The sequence below is a fragment of the Hyperoodon ampullatus genome, assembly GCF_949752795.1.
Source record: "Hyperoodon ampullatus genome assembly, chromosome: 8".
Taxonomy (NCBI): Eukaryota; Metazoa; Chordata; class Mammalia; order Artiodactyla; family Ziphiidae; genus Hyperoodon; species Hyperoodon ampullatus.
Genome location: NC_136921.1, coordinates 15,888,486 through 15,911,074, shown reverse-complemented (window position 1 = coordinate 15,911,074; position 22,589 = coordinate 15,888,486). Strand labels below are relative to the sequence as shown.

Genomic DNA, 22,589 nt, shown 5'->3' with positions numbered 1-22,589 from the left:
TAATGGGTCAAGAGAGTCTCTTAAATTGGCTTTGTGGCCTTGGATAAGATACTTAATCTCAACATCTCATATAGGTGTACCTCGTTTTATTGTACTTTGCTTTATTGCGTTTCACAGATACTGTGTTTTTACAAGTGGAAGGTTTGTGGCAACTCTATTGTCAGATGGTTAGCATTTGTTAACATAATGTGTTTTTTAATTAAGGTACGTACATTGCTTTTTAGACGTAATGCTATTGTACACTTAATAGACTATAGTATAGTATAAACATAATTTTTGTATGCACCGGGAGACCAAAAAATTCATGTGACTTGCTTTATTGCAATATTCACTCTATTGTGGTGCTCTGGAACTGAACTCTAAATATCTTCACGGTGTGCCTGTGTATCAGAATTGGAAGATTAGTCTAAATGATTTGGAAAATCCCATTCAGCTTTAAAATTCTGTGATTATCTGATTGATTTTTCTTTTTTTTTAAGCTTTATTTTCCGGAAAGTTCGAGGCTTGCTAGGTGGAAATATTCGGCTTCTCTTGTGTGGAGGTGCTCCGCTTTCTGCAACCACACAGAGATTCATGAACATCTGTTTTTGCTGTCCTGTCGGTCAGGGATATGGACTCACTGAATCTTGTGGGGCTGGAACAATTACAGAAGGTTAGTGTTGTCTTCAGAGTGGTCTGTCCAACAGAGGCTGGGGTGCAACTCCAGGCACTTTTTAGTATGGGTTGTTTTTTGCAGATATATAGAAGAGCAGTTAAAATATTTGTGTAAATCCCAAGTAGTGTGATTATTGATATGTTTTTAGAATGTACTAGGTGTATCTAATTGTCAATAATTCATCTAGAGGAGTTTTCAAATTAAAACTATGATATGTAGTAGTAAAAACTACTTAGCTTTATAGAAAAGAAGTTTTTGTCACAAGCACTGGCTGTATTGTGTACATTTATCATCTTATATCAGTTTTTAAATTTCTTTTTATATAGAAAAATTAATGTGTATTTTCTAGTTGTTTAGGTATGTTTATTAAGGCTCAAATTCAGAAATGTTTATTGGGGTGGGTGGTCTGTGTTAAGTGCAACGAGAAACTAGATTCCGGTCTAGAGAATCTAATTTCCAGAGTTTACCATGGTGACGGGGTTGAGGGGGCTCAGTCCATTACCTGAGTGGTTCCCAGATGACTCCCCTAGTGCCTCACATGCCCTTTTATGGAAGAAGGTTACTTTGTTCTCCAGCCCTAGATAAAACTATGCTCCTCCTTTGTATTTTCTAGATACTGATAGACACTAAACCTCTTAACTTTTCATTTTCCCCTATTTACCTTAAGCGCTTTTGTGCACCATTCTTATGCCAGGTTTATCCTGCATTACTTCTGTATTTTCCAGTTTTCAGTTATGTTCTCTATATTTTATATATTTTTGGAAGCTGCTTCTAAGTCTTGTTTTGCACAAAATAGACAAGCAGTCTTAAAAACATGCATATACGGTTCCTGAAGAGCCTTAATTTCTTCCATTTTTAAGGTTTCCATTGGATGTGTGATTAATCAGTTACGGTTTATGGTGTAAATAAGTCTGTAAAGTATTAAATATCAACCTTTCATTTCTGATATTTGAATGCTCTTTAAAGAGGAAACATAATGCAGTAGTAGTTCGTAATAGTGGTGGGTTCTTTCCCAGATCCTTGAAAGTTAACAGTCTTAACCTCCAGCGTGATCTCTGAACTCTTATTATATGAATTTATGAAAAAATAGGGTGTGATATATAAGCTGATGTGAGGGAAGCTTCAGAGATCTCAGTTTGAAATAGTGGTACATGGGAGAAGATTGGAGAGGTTGTTTGTACTGCAGAGCTGTTAGGTCTAGTAAGAAAGTGGAATAGGTGTAAACCATTGTGTTCCTTTATCCTTTAAGATAGAGAAGACAAACTCATGAACCAGGCAGCTACTTAAATGAGTGAAGTGGGCCCTGGTGTAAGAAAATGTGATGGTAAGGGATCTGGGGAAACTGGAGCAGGCCTGCACCGTCTGATAGGGGCTACAGTTGTTGCTGTGCTGGAAATGTGGGCCCATGGTTCTTGGAGATTCCATACTCTTTTGTAAAATGTCTTGATTTTTAAATGTCTATAACCAATCCGGATTAAAAAAAATACCCAAAACACTTCAGTGTGGGCTACACAGCTTGCTTCACCAATGTGCTACTTCTGCATTTAAGGGTTCTCTGGGGATATCTAAGGTTTGGGATAAATCACTGGTTTTTTGTAGTTTAAAAAAATGAAGCAATTTATTAACTACTATAATCAAATGCTTTTTTTAATTTGCATTTTAGTGTGGGACTACAATACTGGCAGAGTGGGAGCACCATTAGTTTGCTGTGAAATCAAATTAAAGAACTGGGAGGAAGGTAATAACCTCTTTTAACCACAGAGCATTAATTTATTATATAATATTAAACTTTAGAATTGTGCTTCATTTCCTTCCTTACTTTAGAGTGTAAAATCACCCACAAGTGCTCACTTTTGTCCTTTATAATAGAAATATTTTATCTAGAGCTATATGAATGCATTTATTTTGCTTATTTCAAAGATGATTTCAAAGAATTGTAATTGTTCTTATTTGCTTATTTTGTTACATAAATGCAAATAAGAATTATGGGAAAAACTTTAGAAATGTGCTAAATAAATAATGCCCATAAATTACAAATGAACATATTTTGTAGAAACAATATCATATAATTCATTCTATGAAACTGAAGATTTTTACCTGTTTTTTCTTTTTGCTTTCTCTTCTCCGAGGGCTTCAACCCAAAATTATCAGAAGGAAATTTTTACTATAATTACATGAAAATCTATTGCTCATGCCATTTAAATACTAGTCACTTCTTAAAAATTTTATATGACCCTATTAACATGTACATATTATCTGTGATTTGTTTGGGTGCACTTTTCTTTTATGCAAAGAGATTCTAAGGCTTGGGTGTCATTTTTCAGCTATCTTTTAGCAGAACTAGTGAAAATGTTTAATAAGCTTAAACATGGAACCATTCTGAAATTATCTGTAAGGAATAAATCTTCTAAATATATAGTAATTTGATTTTATACAGAGATTTATTCTCAAAATGCACGATTTAACACTTTTATCAGTTACTAGTATGATATTTAAGAATCTCTACAGAATCCTTAAAGGAATTGACCAGTGTCGTCCATATGTAATTATTTTATACAGTAGATGTTGGATTTTTGAGTTTAATTTTTTCCTCGGAATAGTAGTTTGAAAGCAGAAGTGCTTAGGGTTAAGCAGCTGAAAATTTGCGACTAGTTTTATGTTGATGAATTTTGTTCGTAGTGCCTGCCTTATTTCCTTTAGGAAACCCTGATTGGATCAAAATCAGATGTCCCTATTTAGAAACTAATAGTTTCAAATATTCACACGATGCACGCAGGGATAAAAATGTTGAATTAACTCTAAATTATTCTATGTTTGTTAGGTGGATACTTTAATACTGATAAGCCACATCCTAGGGGTGAAATTATTATTGGTGGCCAAAATGTGACAATGGGATACTACAAAAATGAAGCAAAAACAAAAGCTGATTTTTTTGAAGATGAAAATGGACAGAGGTGGCTCTGTACTGGAGATATTGGAGAGTTTGACCCTGATGGTTGTTTGAAGATTATTGGTAAGCGAAGTAATACTTTTTTTCTTTAAGTGGATGTTTCCAAAATAGCTTTTCAAAAGAGAGACTATATATTTAGAGAAGCTGTTTAATAGTGTAAGAATTCATCTTTATGTAGTGTTGGTATGGTCTCTGCATTATCCCTGGAATATAAAAATGTACAATAGGGACTGTGTGGAATTTATAAGGCTTGACATATTATGAGGTCTCAAGGTCTGTTCAACAGCAGTGGTATTTTTAAGTACTACTAGATAATCCTTAAAGAGTCCAGTTCTTAATAGGGAATATTCATTCTTGTGAATTCTTTGCTATCTAGAGGTTACTAGGGCTCTTTTCCTGTCAGAACCTTGTCCTTCCCTTGCCTGTGAGAGCTAAGGAAGGCCTGGCAGCTCAGTACTAGGACCTGTGGGTGAAAAATACCTTCCCTGCTTCTCCTCTTAGGTTCTTTCTCTCAGTTAATGGCACTTCTATCCCAGTCGTGCCATCTAGACACTGGCAGGAGATGAGAACCTCTTCAGTCAGCTCCCCATATCTAATCCATATCCCACTGCTTTACCTTATAAGATATGCCTCGAGATCATTCTTTTCTGTCTGTCCCTTTTTCTGTGATCGTAGGTCAGGCCTGCACCTTCTGTCACCCTATTGCAAGAAATTCCTTTCTGTTGCTATGCTTACCCCTGCTGAATGCACCCTCTCGCTGCCACCACGTGATTACTAAACCCCCATCTCACTGGCTGCTTTCCTGCTGAAAACCTTCCCTCCTCCTATATGCTGCAGTAATTCAAGCTGGCATGCCTCTCTCCTTTGCCAGTGTTCTTCCACTTGGCCACTGCTCAGTCTTCCCTCAAGACTCAGCTCAGGCCCCCCTTGCGGGAATTCTTTGAAAATCAGCAGGTTGGAGAGTCCTAACACCTAGTACTACCGTATCGTATTAAAGTGATACATTTTTTCGTCCTGCTTCTCTTCAGATAGAACGTGAGCTTTCAGATGGCATTGAGTATATTCTTGACCTTTCTGGTATTAATGTATACCAGGAACAGAATCTGTTCAGCAGAACATGCCTGAAGCCCTGATGATGGGGTCCCTTAATCAGAAGCTAATTCTTTAAAAGAACATATTTAGTAGTACCAAAGTAAGGGCCTAATTTTATATGTGTTTTTAATTTTAGCATAACTACTATAGTGAACTTAATTGATAGCAACTTACTTAGGGAATGGCAAATATTTCTGTGCATTGAAGGTATAATAATATTGTCTTCCAATGTGCCCCCCTCCCGGCCTTGTTTTTGCGCAGATCGTAAAAAGGACCTTGTAAAACTACAGGCAGGAGAATATGTTTCTCTTGGGAAAGTAGAGGCAGCTTTGAAGAATCTCTCACTAATAGATAACATTTGTGCATATGCAAACAGGTAAGAAAGTAGAATTTATGCTACTTTTTTTTTACTTAAAACATTTGGTGTGCTGTTGGCATTTCCTTTCTATGCCGGCCTTCTTTGTAAAATTATACCAAGAACTCTTCCTTCTTATCCATTGTCTCTGGGAACGGCCTGTTCTCATTACAGCCGTTAGCTGATTCTTCCCTTGTGATGCTCCTCTCCTTACCTTCCTCTGTCCCTGTTTTCTGTTTTACATCTCAGTGCAGTGTTCTGTGTGACAGGAGGGGAAGGAAATAAAATCCTCCTTCCTGCTGCCTTGCTACCTGTCACTCTGCACAGGGAAGCTTCCCACAAGCAGTCCAGAAGAGAGGCGAGTAAAGAAGGAAGTTGGGGGTGGGGTCAGAGAGCAGTGCCCTGCTCTGTTCTTACTACCCCCTGTCAGTTTGAGCCTGCCTGGGACCCTAGCCATGTGTGGGCTTCCATTCCCCCTTAAGCCGTGTTAAGCTGTGGCTTCATACATAGCATCTCGAGCCCATGATGATATAGAGGCAGCTGGGAAGGAGAGTTTAAAGTTAAAATCCCAGAAATGCACTCTTGGGAAATGTGTTGGAATTTCAGATTGGCACTCTGATTACATTTTTTCATAACAGTATTGCATGTGGCAATCATTCTCCAGAGTTAATGACCGGATATTTTGTGGCCAGCCTGGGACCCTTACTACAGAAGTTGACGTAATGCTTATTATGAAAAGATAAAATCTGGTGTTAGGAGAACCAATTTAGAAAGAGGCTTTGAGGTACAGCCCACTTTAAAGATTTACTACATTGGTTTATAAATGATTCTGCCCTTTGTTAGTCATGAAGTGTTTTCTTTAGTGATGCTACAGGTCTGGATTTTCATATGTGATATTAACCAGAACTGACCTTCTCCTGATGCTGCTGCCATTTCTTCAGGTTGCTGCCTTCAGCGGGCATACTCAGAGTTTCCCTAGAACACAAATTCCCATGATAACAAAGGAAAAAATATGTATAATCACATTACTTTGATTTGTTGCCAAAGTTTTTTAGAAACAGTTTCATATGTACATTAGCTTTCAGTTTTGTTTAATCTGTTGATGTGAATTACTGATTTTTTATGGATGAATTGTCTGATTTTGTAATTTTCTTTTTTAAAAGCATAATTCATAGCAGTTGTATACATAGTTGAAATTTATCATGAAATGTCAGGTTCAGGTTTCTTTAGCAGTGAATTCTGCCAGGGCACCACAGCGCGTTATGAATCAGACAACAAACGTGGCGGTACCAGATACGTCCTCATGCGTGTCGCTTGGGATGGTGAAGACCTGATCGCTAAATGTCAGCGTAGCCAGTTAACCGCCGTTAACACGGTGTACGCCGTGTGGTGCCTTAACCAAGTTGCCCTTTATTTCAGTTATCATTCTTACGTCATTGGATTTGTTGTGCCGAATCAAAAGGAGCTAACGGAACTAGCACGAAAGAGGGGACTTCGAGGGACCTGGGAGGAGCTGTGTAACAGCTGCGAAATGGAGAATGAGGTGCTCAAAGTGCTCTCTGAAGCTGCTGTTTCAGGTGAGAGAGTGTTCAGCTGATTCCGAGAACTGAGATGGGAAGAGGCTACTTAAGCTTGCTTATCCTGTTTTTGCTGCAAGGGCTTAGTTACATTTCCTGCTCAGAAACCAATCATATTTTCTCACCATTAGTAGGGAGAAAAACGTACTTGTCAGTCCCCCACTGAAGCCCCTTTAGGGACACACAAATCATCCACGCCCACCACTGATGGACATGTCTCAGAATGTCCTCTTCTCGGCAGCTTCTGTTTTCTGGGTTGGCCCTTTCTCCACTCTTCTCAGCTGTTTCCAAGGCCCTGCTTAGCTTCCTGGACACCCCAGCCCGCAGTGAACCGTCCAGGACTCTTTGCTACCCTGTTCGTGTGCTGGTAGTCGGTTGAACTCATGTGTCCTCCACCCCTTGTGTGTGTGTGTGTGTGTGTGTTGAGGGGTGAGTGCAGAGAGACTTTGTTTAATGTTGTTGGTTTCATAAAAACAGCTGCACCTTCTGAGTCATCAGTGTCATGGGTAATACGAGTATGCATTTTTATTCTCCTTAGATATGTTATTCAAGATTATGAAAAATGTAAATTGCATTTAACCAGACGAAATCATTTTGACCCTTTATTTCAACAGTAATTGTGTTTTGTAGTATGTCAGCTTGAAAATAGTTTCCAACTTTTCTAGGTAATTTGAAATCCTTGGTCTGATGCTAAATTGAGTTATTTAATGGATATGAAATTAGAAACCTACATAATTTCTAAGTAAGGTAGAATACTGAAACAATAATTAAGCATAATTTAAAATTTATATGCCTTCTTGCTTTATTTTTAAATTTTATATATATGTTAACAGCTCTGAGATATATTATAATTGACATACCAAACAACTTGCCCATTTAGTATATACAATTACATAGTTTTTAGTGTATTCACAGAGTTGTACAGTTACCACAATCAGTTTGAGAGCATTGTCATCGCCTCAGAAAGAAATAGCGTGTCTGTTAGCAGCCACTCCCCACCGCACCTCAGACCTCCTAGTCCTTGGGGACCACTGATCTTCCTGTTTCTATAGATTTTCCTGTTCTGAAGATTTTGTATAAGTAATACCATATAATATTTAGGGTTTTGTGACTGGTTTCTTTCACTTAGCATGTAGTGTTCATCCATGTTTTCTTGTCATAGCATGTATCAATACTTCGTTCCCTTTTATTGCCAAGTGATATTTGGTTATCCATTCATCAGTTGACACCTGGGTGGTTTCCACTTTTGGCTGTTAATGAATAATGTTGCTGTGACCATTTGTACGCAAGCTTTTGTGTGGGTATACTTATTTATTTCTGTTGTGTAGATAACTAGGAGGAGAATTGCTGGGCCTCTGCTAACTTTATGTTGAACCTTCTGAGGAACTACCAGGCTATTTTCCAGAACATATTTTTCTAAATATTTTCCAGACTATTTTTAAAAATGGTGGCACCATTTTACATTCCCATGAATGTTGTATGAGGGTTCCAGTTTCCCCACATCCTTCCCAGCAATCATTATTGTTCATCCTTCCAATTTTAGCCATCCTGGTTGGTGTGAAGTGGCCTCTCATTGTGGCTCTGATTTGTATTTCAGATGGTGGTTTATGATGTTGAGCATATATTCATGTACTTAGTGGCCATTGTATGTCTTCTCTGGAGAAATGGCTGTTCTGATTCTTTGCCCGTTTTTTAAGTGAGGTTGTCTTTTTATTATTGAGTTGTATGAGTCTTTATATATTCTAGATGCAAATCCATTATCAGATGTATCTTCTCCCATCCTGTGGGTTGTGTTTTTACTTTTCTTGATGGTATCCTTTGAAGCACAACAGTTTTAATTTTTTTTTTTTTTTTTTTTGCGGTACGCGGGCCTCTCACTGTTGTGGCCTCTCCCGTTGCGGAGCACAGGCTCCGGACGCGCAGGCTCAGCGGCATGGCTCACGGGCCTAGCCGCTTCGCGGCATGTGGGATCTTCCCGAACCGGGGCACGAACCTGTGTGCTCTGCATCGGCAGGCGGACTCTCAACCACTGCGCCACCAGGGAAGCCCAACAGTTTTAATTTTTATAAGATACAGTTTATTTTTTGCTTTTGTTGCTTGTGCTTTTGATGTCACATCTGAGAAACCGTTGCCTAATCCAAGTTACAAAGAAGTAGCGCTTTGTTTTCTTCTAAGAGTATTATAGTTTTAGCCCTTATATTTGGGTCCTTAATCCATTTTGGGTTAATTTTTATATATGATGTAAAGAAGGGATCCAACTTCATTTTTAAGCAAAATCTATATTAGGTTTACACCAGAGAAACAGAATCAGTAAGTTAAATATATTAAGAAACTTATTGTAGGGAATTGGTTTACATGATTATTGGGGGCTGGCTAGACAAACTTGGAAATATGTAGGGCAGACTGTTAAAAAAAAAAAAAAAAAGGTGGACTGGAACTCCTAGGTACGAGCCAAAGCCCCTGTCCACAGGCAGAATTGCTTCTTGTTTGGGGTGCCTCAGCTCTGCTCTCAAGGCCTTTCAACTGACTTAGTCGTATCTACAAAACCACTTTCAAAGCAACACCTAGATAGTGTTTAATTGAATAACTGGGAACTCTAGCCTAGCCCAAATGATGCCTAAAACTATCATAGCCCACCCATTGTCAGCTTGGCACCCAGATACATTTCCTTACACCATAGTTAATTTCCAAGTAAAGACAGTAACGAAGTCAGACTATCACCTAACATTATACACCTGTTCTGCGTGCAACTGAAGATACATTAACCTTTTCCCCAGAAGTGGATGCAGACCCCTTGACTGATGTTTTTTACTCTTCTCCTTTGATATCCTGTAACTTAAATACTGTGATATAAAGTGAACTTATTAATATATTGTGATAAGAGAATAGGAGGGAAGAAAACAAAAATATTTGCTTAACATATATACAAGCATATTCACAACAAAATAGGGAAGAAATACTCATAATTATACTTAGAGTCCCCATTTCTTCACCTGGTCATTTGGTTGTAGCTGTGTTCATTTTTCTAAAACCTGGTCTAGATGATATCACTGTACCTAACTAACGTCATGTTGAGTCAGGTCGTAGAGTGCGGTGCCGACTGAGCACTTAACAGCTGAACGTGGGCTTCCAGTGCTTGCCTGTGAGTCTCCCCACATCTCCGTAGTGTCAGACTCCTGTCCCTTAAGAACTGTCGTCCCTGCCTTACTGCTTTTTCTCATAGTGGTTTTTCCTCTTAGAAACCACTCCTGACATATTTTTCATCTTTGAAGAATAAAACTTTGTTATTTTTGTTTCTTTTTACAGGTTAGAGTTAATATATAATTTTTGTTCCCAAGGCACTTATACCTTCTATTTTTTTTTTTTCTTTTTCTTTTTAAAAAATTTTTTTTATTTTATATCAGAGTATAATTGATTAACAATGTTGTTAGTTTCAGGTGTATAGCAAAGTGATTCATTTATACATATACATATATATTCATTCTTTTTCAAATTCTTTTCCCATTTAAGTTATTACAAAATATTGAGCAGAGTTCCCTGTGCCATACAGTAGGTCCTTGTTGGTTATCTATTTTATATATACTCGTGTGTGTATATGTTAATATCAAACTCCCAATTTATCCCTCCCCCCAATGTTTCCCCTTTGGTAACCGTAAGTTTGCTTTCTAAGTCTGTGAGTCTGTTTCTGTTTTGTAAATAAATTCATTTGTATCATTTTTTTTTAGATTCCACGTATAAGTGATATCATATGATATTTGTCTTTCTTTGTCTGGTTTACTCCACTTAGTATGATAATCTCAGGTCCATCCATGTTAAGCCTGTGACTCTTAACAGATTTCCTATCAGGGAGGCCATGGTCAGGGAGACAGCCAGGGGTCAGAACCCCAGAATCAAACAGGGAAAGGGCTATGATACTGATAGCTTGTGTACAATCAGCACTGCAGCAGTGCCAGGCAATATTCTAAACTCCACATAGATTATCTCACCACATCCTCACACTCATCCTATGAATTCAAAGCTATTTTTCTTTTGCGGTAAAATACACATAACACAAAATTTACCATTTTCACCATTTTAAAATTAAATTAAATTAATTAATTAAGTTATTTATTTTTGGCTGCGTTGGGTCTTCGTTGCTGCGCGCGGGCTTTCTCTAGTTGTGGTGAGCGGGGGCTACTCTTCGTTGCGGTGTGCAGGCTTCTCATTGCGGTGGCTTCTTGTTGCGGACCACAGGCTCTAGGCGCGTGGGCTTCAGTAGTTGCAGCACGTGGGCTCAGTAGTTGTGGCTCATGGGCTCTAGAGCACAGGATCAGTAGCTGTGGCACTCGGGCTTCATTGCTCTGGGGCATGTGGGATCTTCCTGGACCAGGGCTCGAACCCGTGTCCCCTGCATTGGCAGGCAGGTTCTTTTTTTTAAATTTATTTATTTAATTTATTTATTTTTGGCTGCTTTGGTTCTTTGTTGCTGTGTGCAGTGAGCGGGGCTACTCTTTGTTGTGGTGTGTGGGCTTCTCATTGTGGTGGCTTCTCTTGTTGCAGAGCTTGGGCTTCAGTAGTTGTGGCACACAGGCTCAGTAGTTGTGGCTTGTGGGCTAGAGCACAGGCTCAGTAGCTGTGGCACACAGGCTTAGTTGCTCCACGGCATATGGGATCTTCCCGGACCAGGGCTCGAACCCGTGTCCCCTGCATTGGCAGGCAGGTTCTTTTTTTTTTTTTTTTCTTTTTTTTTTTTATTAGTTTCTGCTTTATAACAAAGTGAATCAGTCATACATATACATCTGTTCCCACATCCCCTCCCTCATGCATCTCCCTCCCTCCCACCCTCCCCATCCCACCCCTCCAGGCGGTCACAAAGCACCGAGCTGATCTCCCTGTGCTCTGCGGCTGCTTCCCACTATCTATCTACCTTACGTTTGGTAGTGTATATATGTCCATGCCTCTCTTTCCCTTTGTCACAGCTTACCCTTCCCCTTCCCCATATCCTCAAGTCCATTCTCAAGTAGGTCTGTGTCTTTATTCCCGTTTTACCCCTAGGTTCTTCATGACATTTTTTTTTTTTAAATTCCATATATATGTGTTAGCATACGGTATTTGTCTTTCTCTTTCTGACTTACTTCACTCTGTATGACAGACTCTAGGTCTATCCACCTCATTACAAATAGCTCAGTTTCGTTTCTTTTTATGGCTGAGTAATATTCCATTGTATATATGTGCCACATCTTCTTTATCCATTCATCCGATGATGGACACTTAGGTTGTTTCCAGCTCTGGGCTATTGTGAATAGAGCTGCAATGAACATTTTGGTACATGTCTCTTTTTGAATTATGGTTTTCTCAGGGTATATGCCTAGTAGTGGGATTGCTGGGTCATATGGTAGTTCTATTTTTAGTTTTTTAAGCAACCTCCATACTGTTCTCCATAGTGGCTGTACCAATTCACATTCCCACCAGCAGTGCAAGAGTGTTCCCTTTTCTCCACACCCTCTCCAGCATTTATTGTTTCTAGATTTCTTGATGATGGCCATTCTGACTGGTGTGAGATGATATCTCATTGTAGTTTTGATTTGCATTTCTCTAATGATTAATGATGTTGAGCATTCTTTCATGTGTTTGTTGGCAGTCTGTATATCTTCTTTGGAGAAATGCCTATTTAAGTCTTCTGCCCATTTTTGGATTGGGTTGTTTGTTTTTTTGCTATTGAGCTGCATGAGCTGTTTATAAATTTTGGAGATTAATCCTTTGTCAGTTGCTTCATTTGCAAATATTTTCTCCCATTCTGAGGGTTGTCTTTTGGTCTTGTTTATGGTTTCCTTTGCTGTGCAAAAGCTTTGAAGTTTCATTAGGTCCCATTTGTTTATCTTTGTTTTTATTTCCATTTCTCTAGGAGGTGGGTCCAAAAGGATCTTGCTGTGATTTATGTCATAGAGTGTTCTACCTATGTTTTCCTCTAAGAGTTTGATAGTTTCTGGCCTTACATTTAGGTCTTTAATCCATTTTGAGCTTATTTTTGTGTATGGTGTTAGGGAATGATCTAATCTCATACTTTTACATGTCCCTGTCCAGTTTTCCCAGCACCACTTATTGAAGAGGCTGTCCTTTCTCCACTGTACATTCCTGCCTCCTTTATCAAAGATAAGTTGGCCATATGTGCGTGGGTTTATCTCTGGGCTTTCTATCCTGATCCACTGATCTATCTTTCTGTTTTTATGCCAGTACCACACTGTCTTAATTACTGTAGCTTTGTAGTATAGTCTGAAGTCAGGCAGCCTGATTCCTCCAGCTCCGTTTTTCGTTCTCAAGATTGCTTTGGCTATTCGGGGTCTTTTGTTTTTCCAAACAAATTTTGAAATTTTTTGTTCTAGTTCTGTGAAAAATGCCAGCGGTAGTTTGATACGGATTGCATTGAATCTGCAGATTGCTTTGGGTAGTAGAGTCATTTTCACAATATTGATTCTTCCAATCCAGGAGCATGGTATATCTCTCCATCTATTTATATCATCTTTAATTTCTTTCATCAGTGTCTTATAATTTTCTGCATACAGGTCTTTTGTCTCCTTAGGTAGGTTTATTCCTAGATATTTTATTCTTTTTGTTGCAATGGTAAATGGGAGTGTTTCCTTGATTTCATTTTCAGATTTTTCATCATTAGTGTACAGGAATGCCAGAGATTTCTGTGCATTAATTTTGTATCCTGCTACTTTACCAAATTCATTGATTAGCTCTAGTAGTTTTTCGGTAGCATCTTTAGGATTCTCTATGTATAGTATCATGTCATCTGCAAACAGTGACAGCTTTACTTCTTCTTTTCCAATTTGGATTCCTTTTATTTCCTTTTCTTCTCTGATTGCTGTGGCTAAAACTTCCAAAACTAGGTTGAATAAGAGTGGTGAGAGTGGGCAGCCTTGTCTTGTTCCTGATCTTAGTGGAAATGGTTTCAGTTTTTCACCGTTGAGGACAATGTTGGCTGTGGGTTTGTCATATATGGCCTTTATTATGTTGAGGAAAGTTCCCTCTATGCCTACTTTCTGCAGGGTTTTTATCATAAATGGGTGTTGAATTTTGTCGAAAGCTTTCTCTGCATCTATTGAGATGATCATATGGTTTTTCTCCTTCAACTTGTTAATATGGTGTATCACATTGATTGATTTGCGTATATTGAAGAATCCTTGCATTCCTGGAATAAACCCCACTTGATCATGGTGTATGATCCTTTTAATGTGCTGTTGGATTCTGTTTGCTAGTATTTTGTTGAGGATTTTTGCATCTATGTTCATCAGTGATATTGGCCTGTAGTTTTCTTTCTTTGTGACATCCTTGCCTGGTTTTGGTATCAAGGTGATGGTGGCCTCGTAGAATGAGTTTGGGAGTGTTCCTTCCTCTGATATTGTTTGGAAGAGTTTGAGAAGGATGGGTGTTAGCTCTTCTCTAAATGTTTGATAGAATTCGCCTGTGAAGCCATCTGGTCCTGGGCTTTTGTTTGATGGAAGATTTTTAATCACAGTTTCAATTTCAGTGCTTGTGATTGGTCTATTCATATTTTCTATTTCTTCCTGAGTCAGTCTTGGTAGGTTGTGCATTTCTAAGAATTTGTCCATTTCTTCCAGGTTGTCCATTTTATTGGCATAGAGTTGCTTATAGTAATCTCTCATGATCTTTTGTATTTCTGCAGTGTCAGTTGTTACTTCTCCTTTTTCATTTCTAATTCTACTGATTTGAGTCTTCTCCCTTCTTTTCTTGATGAGTCTGGCTAATGGTTTGTCAATTTTGTTTATCTTCTCAAAGAACCAGCTTTTAGTTTGGTTGATCTTTGCTATCGTTTCCTTCATTTCTTTTTCATTTATTTCTGATCTGATCTTTATGATTTCTTTCCTTCTGCTAACTTTGGGGGTTTTTTGTTCTTCTTTCTCTAATTGCTTTAGGTGCAGGGTCAGGTTGTTTACTCGAAATGTTTCCTGTTTCTTAAGGTGGGATTGTATTGCTATAAACTTCCCCCTTAGAACTGCTTTTGCTGCGTCCCATAGGTTTTGGGTCGTCGTGTCTCCATTGTCATTTGTTTCTAAGTATTTCTTAATTTCCTCTTTGATTTCTTCAGTGATCACTTCATTATTGAGTAGTGTATTGTTTAGCCTCCATGTGTTTGTATTTTTTACAGATCTTTTCCTGTAATTGATGTCTAGTCTCATAGCATTGTGGTCAGAAAAGATACTTGATACAATTTCAATTTTCTTAAATTTACCAAGGCTTGATTTGTGACCCAAGATATGATCTATCCTGGAGAATGTTCCATGAGCACTTGAGAAAAATGTGTATTCTGTTGTTTTTGGGTGGAATGTCCTATAAATATCAATTAAGTCCATCTTGTTTAAGGTATCATTTAAAGCTTGTGTTTCCTTATTTATTTTCATTTTGGATGATCTGTCCATTGGTGAAAGTGGGGTGTTAAAGTCCCCTACTATGATTGTGTTACTGTTGATTTCCCCTTTTATGGCTGTTAGTATTTGCCTTATGTATTGAGGTGCTCCTATGTTGGGTGCATAAATATTTACAATTGTTATATCTTCTTCTTGGATCGATCCCTTTATCGTTATGTAGTGTCCTTCTTTGTCTCTTCTAATAGTCTTTATTTTAAAGTCTATTTTGTCTGATATAAGAATTGCTACTCCAGCTTTCTTTTGATTTCCATTTGCATGGAATATCTTTTTCCATCCCCTCACTTTCAGTCTGTATGTGTCTGTAGGTCTGAAGTGGGTCTCTTGTAGACAGCATATATATGGGTCTTGTTTTTGTATCCATTCAGCCACTCTGTGTCTTTTGGTGGGAGCATTTAGTCCATTTACATTTAAGGTAATTATTGATATGTATGTTCCTATTCCCATTTCCTTAATGGCTTTGGGTTCGTTATTGTAGGTATAGTCCTTCTGTTGTGTTTCTTGCCTAGAGAAGTTCCTTTAGCATTTGTTGTAAAGCTGGTTTGGTGGTGCTGAACTCTCTCAGCTTTTGCTTGTCTGTAAAGGTTTTAATTTCTCCATCAAATCTGAATGAGATCCTTGCTGGGTAGAGTAATCTTGGTTGCAGGTTTCTCTCCTTCATCACTTTAATTATGTCCTGCCACTCCCTTCTGGCTTGTAGAGTTTCTGCTGAGAGATCAGCTGTTAACCTGATGGGGATTCCCTTGTGTGTTATTTGTTGTTTTTCCCTTGCTGCTTTTAATATGATTTCTTTGTGTTTAATTTTTGACAGTTTGATTAATATGTGTCTTGGCGTATTTCTTCTTGGATTTATTCTGTATGGGACTCTCTGTGCCTCCTGGACTTGATTAACTATTTCCTTTCCCATATTAGGGAAGTTTTCAACTATAATCTCTTCAAATATTTTCTCAGTCCCTTTCTTTTTCTCTTCTTCTTCTGGAACCCCTATAATTCGAATGTTGGTGCGTTTAATGTTGTCCCAGAGGTCTCTGAGACTGTCCTCTGTTCTTTTCATTCTTTTTTCTTTATTTTTCTCTGCATCAGTTATTTCCACTATTTTATCTTCCACCTCACTTATCCGTTCTTCTGCCTCAGTTATTCTGCTATTGATCCCATCTAGAGTATTTTTCATTTCATTTATTGTGTTTTTAATCGATGCTTGATTCATCTTTAGTTCTTCTAGGTCCTTGTTAACTGTTTCTTGCATATTGTCTATTCTATTTCCAAGATTTTGGATCTGGGAAATAGAATCTTGGATCAGCTTTACTATCATTATTCTGAATTCTTTTTCAGGTAGACTGCCTATTACCTCTTCATTTGTTAGGTCTGGTAGGTTTTTATCTTGCTCCTTCACCTGCTGTGTGTTTTTCTGCTTTCTCATTTTGCTTATGTTACTGTGTTTGGGGTCTCCTTTTTGCAGGCTGCAGATTCGTAGTTCCCGTTGTTTTTGGTGTCTGTCCCCCGTGGCTAAGGTTGTTTCAGTAGGTTGTGTAGGCTTCCTGGTGGGGGGGACTAATGCCTGTGTTCTGGTGGTTGAAGCTCGATCTTGTCTTTCTGGTGGGCAGGTCCACGTCTGGTGGTGTGTTTTGGGGTGCCTGTGGCCTTATTATGTTTTTAGGTATCCTCTCTGCTAATGGGTGGGGTTGTGTTCCTGCCTTGCTAGTTGCTTGGCATAGGGTGACCAGCACTGTAGCTTGCTGGTCGTTGACTGAAGCTGGGTGCTGGTGTTGAGATGGAGATCCCTGGGAGATTTTCGCTGCTTGATATTATGTGGAGCTGGGAGGTCTCTTGTGGACCCGTGTCCCGAAGTTGGCTCTCCCACTTCAGAGGCACAGCACTAACTCCTGGCTGCAGCACCAAGAGCCTTTCATCCACCCGGCTCAGAATAACAGTGAGAAAAAGTAGAAAGAAATAATTAGTAGAAGAAAGAAAGAGAGATTGAACGAAAGGAAGAAGGGAAGTAAGGAAGGAAGGAAGAAAGAAAGAAAGGAGGGAGGGAGGAAGGATGGAAAGAAAGGAAAGAAAGGAGGGAGGGAGGGAGGAATGAAAGCAAAAGGAAGAGTGAATGGAAGAAGAGAGGGAGGGAGGGAGGAAGGAAAGAAAGAAAGAAAGACGGGAGGGAGGGAGGGAGGAAGGAAAAAAGAAAGTGGAAAGAAGAAGGGTGGGAGGGAGGGAGGGATGGAGGAAAGAAAAAGAAGGAAAGGAGGAGCGGAGGGAGGGAGGGAGGAAGGGAAGGGAGGAAAAAAAGAAAGAGCAGGTAAAGTAAAATAGAATAAAGTATGAAATATAGTAGCGTTATTAAAATTAAAAAGTAATTATTGAAAAAAAACACGGACCGAAAGAACCCTGGGACATATGGTGGAAGCAAAGCTATACAGAGAGAATCTTACACAGAAGATTACACATACACATTCACAAAAAGAGAGCAGGGGGAAAAATCAAAAATCTTGCTCTCCAAGTCCACCTCCTCGATTTGGGATAATTCGTTGTAAAAAGAGGAAAAGGGCGAAAAGTCTGAAATCTTGCTAAGTCCACCTCCTTAATTTGAGATAATTCGTTGTAAAAAGAGGAAAAAAAAGGGGGGAAAGTCTTAAATCTTGTCCTCAAGGTCCACTTCCTCAATTTGGGATGATTCGCTGTCCATTCATGCACTCCACAGACGCAGGGCACATCAAATGGACCGTGGAGCTTTAATCCGCTGCCTCGGAGGCTGCACAGAGAGATTTCCCTGTCTCTGCACTCACAGCTCCCGGGTCTCAGCCTTGGACCTGGCCCCGCCTCTGCGCGTAGGTCGCCGGAGGGCGTCCGTTCTTCGCTCAGACAGGACGGGTTTAAAGGAGCCGCTGATTCGGGGGCTCTGGCTCACTCAGGCAGAGGGGAGGGAGGGGAATGCCCTCTCCTCACGCACCAGGCAACAAAAGGGAAAAAAGTCTCTTGCCTCTCCGGTAGCTCCAGACCCTTTCCCCGGACTCCCTCCGGGCTAGCACTAACCCCTTCAGGGTCTCTTCCTGCCGCCAGCCCCAGACCTCTCCCTGCGCTCCGACTGAAAGCCGATACCCGAGCCTCAGCTCCCAGCCCCGCCCGCTCTGGCGGCCGAGCAGACAAGTCTCTCGGGCTGGTGTGTGCCTGAGGGCACCGATCCTCTGTGCCAAAGTCTCTCTGCTTTGCCCTCCACACCCCTGTTGCTGTGCTCTCCTCCGCTACTCCGAAGCTTTCCCCCTCCGCCACCTGCAGTCTCCGCCCTCGAAGGGGCTTGTAGTGTGTAGAAACCTTCCCTCCTTCACGGCTCCCTCCCACTGGTGCAGGTCCCGTCCATATCCTATTGTCTCTGTTTATTCTTTTTTTCTTTTGACCTACCCAGGTATGTGGGGAGTTTCTTGCCTTTTGGGGGGTCTGAGGTCTTCTGTCAGCGTTCAGTAGGTGTTCTGTTGGAGTTGTTCCACGTGTAGATGAATTTCTGATGTATCTGTGGGGAGGAAGGTGATCTCCGCGTCTTACTCTTCCGCCATCTTCCTCCGGCTCCCACTTATACCTTTTAATTAAATTCTTTTGAGGTATATACATTATTATGGCTAGGTGTTTACCTGTTTCCCGATAGTATACCAGTTGAGAGCAGAAACTATTCATTTTTGTATTTTAAAAGAATGTTTAGTAAAGCGCTTTTATACAGTATTTTTTTCCTGGTAAATATTTGTTAAATGAATGCTGGAAAAGTAAATCAGTCTTTTTAAGGAAAGGTGTTTCTTCAAAACTACATCTCTTTTCCCTGTCTTCCCCTCCCCCCGCCCCCTTTCAGTTTTCCACTGTTGAGGACCTACTTGGTATCAAGCACTGTGGGAGAAGCACAGTAGTGAGCAGACGTTCTTCCTCAGAGCTCATGGCGAATATCGTGGCTCAGTGACAAGATTCTGTTTAAACTTTATTATTTCTTAGTTTCTAAAGTGATTTTTTAAAATAAATTCAAAGAAAACAAATAGGTGTAAGGTAAAAAATGACATTGCCTTTTCCTTAATCCTGGATCCTAGCCCCCTAGAAGTATGCGGTTTCTTTTGGTGTGTATCCTTGTCGTACACATCTAGTTGCATATAAGTTTATCTAGTGTTAAAAAACAAAACAAAAGCAAAACTTCTTTTAAACCTAACAATATATCGCAGGTATCTTTATATACCCATACCAGATAGATATAACTCATTTTTAGTGACTGAATTGTGTACGTTTTATGCCTGTATCATAATTTATCCAGCTCCTTCTATTGATGGACATGTAGATTTTCTCAGCAGTTTTTTGCTTTTGTAATTCTCATACATAATCTGTTTCTTACTTCTCGTATTTCTGAGGGATAGATTGTTTAGAAGTGAGATTTATGAGCTGTTGGCTTTGCATTTTGATGAGTGCTCAAAGACTGAGGAAGTTAAATTATTTGCCAAGAATTTTAATTGTATATTTTTCATGACTTTGCATTTACATTTCTTTTCACCATCTCAGCAAGTCTGGAAAAGTTTGAAATTCCAGTAAAAATTCGTTTGAGCCCTGAACCGTGGACCCCTGAAACTGGTCTGGTGACAGATGCCTTCAAGCTGAAACGCAAAGAGCTTAAAACACATTACCAGGCGGACATTGAGCGAATGTATGGAAGAAAATAATTATTCTCTTTCAGCATCAGTTTGCTGCAGGGAGCTCAGATCAAATAGGAAAATACTTGAAATGCATGTCTCAGACTGTGAGGCAGACTCCATTCCTCATATTAAACCTAAACTGTTATTTCTCATGACATCACCATTTTTAACTAACAGGATTAGTAAAATATTAAGACAGCAAACTGGTGTCTGTCTCTTCTTTCTTCCCTTCCTCCAAGTTACTTTACCACCTAGGACTGCACTTGTCAGCATGAGGACTTTTTTGAATCATCTTGGGGGAACAGTGATTTTAAAACCTCAAGTTTTTAAACATGATTTGTATGTTCTGTATAATGTTCAGTTTGTAACTTTTTAAAGTTTGGATGTATAGAGGGATAAATAGGAAATACAAGAATTGGTTATTTGGGGGGCTTTTTTACTTACAGTATTTAAACATGCAAGGGTATGGATGTGAAATTATGTAAATTTCATTCAAATACTTATGAATCAAATCATTGTTGAACAAAAGATTTGTTGCTGTGTAATTATTGTCTTGTATGCATTTGAGAGAAATAAATATACCCATACTTATGTTTTAAGAAATTGAGACCTTGTGAATATATGCCTGACAGTGTCTTCTATATATATTTATTTTTTCTTAGAAAAAAAATTAAGTTTGGTTGGTCCTGCATGAAACAAAATAGCAATAGAGGGTTATGGTTTCATAGTAAAGAAGAAAACACAGCAAGGGTAGCACCAATGGATCATTAATCTCTAGTAGCTTACCATCAGAATATCCAGAGTCTTCTAGTTAGCTGTGGAAACTAGGAAACTAAACTTTTAGAATTGGGAACAATTTTAAAAGTTAAGGTAGAATTAAAAAAAAAAAAAAGGAAAGTTATTCTTTATTTCATTGACTACATGTACATTGAGTTGTCTGTGTTTATGACATATTAGTCACGGATAATTATTCTATCCCACTCTACTTTTAGTCTAGCTGTTTAATGATATATCTCATTTCCAAATTAGGATTATTTTCTTGGATAGTTTGCACTGGGTATGTGTGTCAGCCACTGTCAGTGTCTGTTGGCAGCTTATTAAAAAAGCACCTTATTTTTTCTATGATAACCTTTCTACATTAGAAAATGAAATCATTTAGAATGCTGCTAGTAATAGCATTCTTACTATGAGATAGATGAGAATTTAACTTTATAATGAGGTGAGTTAAGATTTAATTTGCAGGTTTTTAATGTCAGTGTGGAAATTATTTGTGATTCTAAAAATACTGTATTATATATAGTACATCTTTTCATTTGTATTGCTTGTCTGTTGTTGTTTGGCTATTATTAAGAGTAATGTTGCACCAATTAAGATGTGTTTAGGATGTAAAAAAATCATAGGTACCATGTTTTTCATGTCATATTAGTTATTTTCTTGATGCTCAGTTACTTTAGGCACCAAAAAGCCAAAACAAAACAAAAATATACATATGTGAAAAGGTATGAATGTAGATCTGCGTAGGATAGTGGGAGTGTTGAGGACCTGTAACCCTGTAGTTTTTGGCCGTATCATGAACACATCGTATTTGGAGATATTGTAATATGGTGTTTTTTGTTTTAAACTTTTCTTGTATTCTTGTATATATTTGTATTATGTTTTGAATGCTTTTCTTGTCATAGTTTAAGTTTTCACAGAGTTTTGAAAAACTGCCAAGAGGAAGTAAAAATAGGGAAAAATTAAATGGAACCTCTCTAAAATGTTGTGATCTAAACATTAAAGTCAGCTTGGGCGGACAGAATTTGTTTCTGATGCTTTATCTTTAGAATTATTACTTGCTTTCAAATGACGTTTGCAAAGTATTTAGAAAAAACCATTCAGCGCTTCAAAGGAGAGATACCAGTATAACTGTGACTTGAAATAGTGGCAGATGAATATGTAGCTTATCACTGATTCAGAATAAAAGTTGTTTCTTTTCAGAAACATCTAATAAGACTGGCTTAATCTGTACATAGTCCCATTTTTCTCTCTCTCTTTTTTTTTTATAGTTCCTTTCATTCCTAAAATACCAGATGCCAGGTGTCAGATGCCACAGCAGAATACGAAATTAGATAAGTAGAATCCCCTTTCCAATTACTTTCTAATCCAAACCATCTTTAGTGACTTGAAAAATAGTACGTTTTAATGTTATCCTTTCAAAAAAGAAAAAGTTCGTTGATTTGGGGGGAAAAAAAACACCCAACAACTGTAATTTGATTATAAGAAAAATACTGGTTTAACCAGAAGATACCTGGAGGGAAACTTTCAGGAATTTCACAGTAAATGGCTAAGTCTAATTAATACACACATCTGAAAAGAGACTCTAGATTCTAAAAGGATGTCTTCTGAGAACTGTTGTTTCCCAGAAGTAAGCTACATGAAGAGTTCTTGAGTCTCTCCTGTAAGTGTCTAGCAGTTTACATCAGGTAGATTGGTGGCCACCTCCGTCCCGTCCCCCCACCCCCCCGAATCTCCACTCCCCCGCTGGTATTTCTTAGCTTAAACTTCATTAGAAAGTTCTTACAACAGAACACAACTGTAAGTGTTAGCTACTTTTTAATACTACTTTGTTTTTAAGTAATGGGTTTGATATCCATGATCTCTAAAGTTTCTGATATTAAAACTCAGTATTATGTTTTTCCAAAGAAAGAAAAGCTCTCTCCATAAAAAGCAAACTTAATTTGACATTCCTGAAATACTCATTGAAAAAGGGAGTTAGGAGAATTGTCTTTCTCGGCCTAGCAGTCCATTTGAAGGGAGACTTTGCTGGAGAAGCTCTGTTCTTGACGTGCCTGCTTTGCTAGCATTCTGTTCTCACTTGCCCTGAGCCCCCTGAGTCC

The 22,589-nt window shown here is 38.7% G+C and overlaps 1 protein-coding gene across 1 annotated transcript in view; it reads left to right on the top strand.

The window, feature by feature from the left end:
• Positions 1 to 21,511, top strand: part of ACSL3 (acyl-CoA synthetase long chain family member 3) — a gene marked incomplete at its 5' end in the record, with an annotated part of 40,290 nt that extends 18,779 nt beyond the window's left edge. Inside the window, 6 exons of the mRNA XM_079709927.1 lie at positions 480 to 652; positions 2,319 to 2,393; positions 3,477 to 3,668; positions 4,959 to 5,073; positions 6,472 to 6,629; positions 19,583 to 21,511. Coding sequence (XP_079566053.1) covers positions 480 to 652; positions 2,319 to 2,393; positions 3,477 to 3,668; positions 4,959 to 5,073; positions 6,472 to 6,629; positions 19,583 to 19,740 — 871 coding nt within the window. The 3' untranslated portion in view covers positions 19,741 to 21,511. The remainder of the gene's footprint in view (positions 1 to 479; positions 653 to 2,318; positions 2,394 to 3,476; positions 3,669 to 4,958; positions 5,074 to 6,471; positions 6,630 to 19,582) is intronic.
• Positions 21,512 to 22,589: the final 1,078 nt, after the last annotated feature.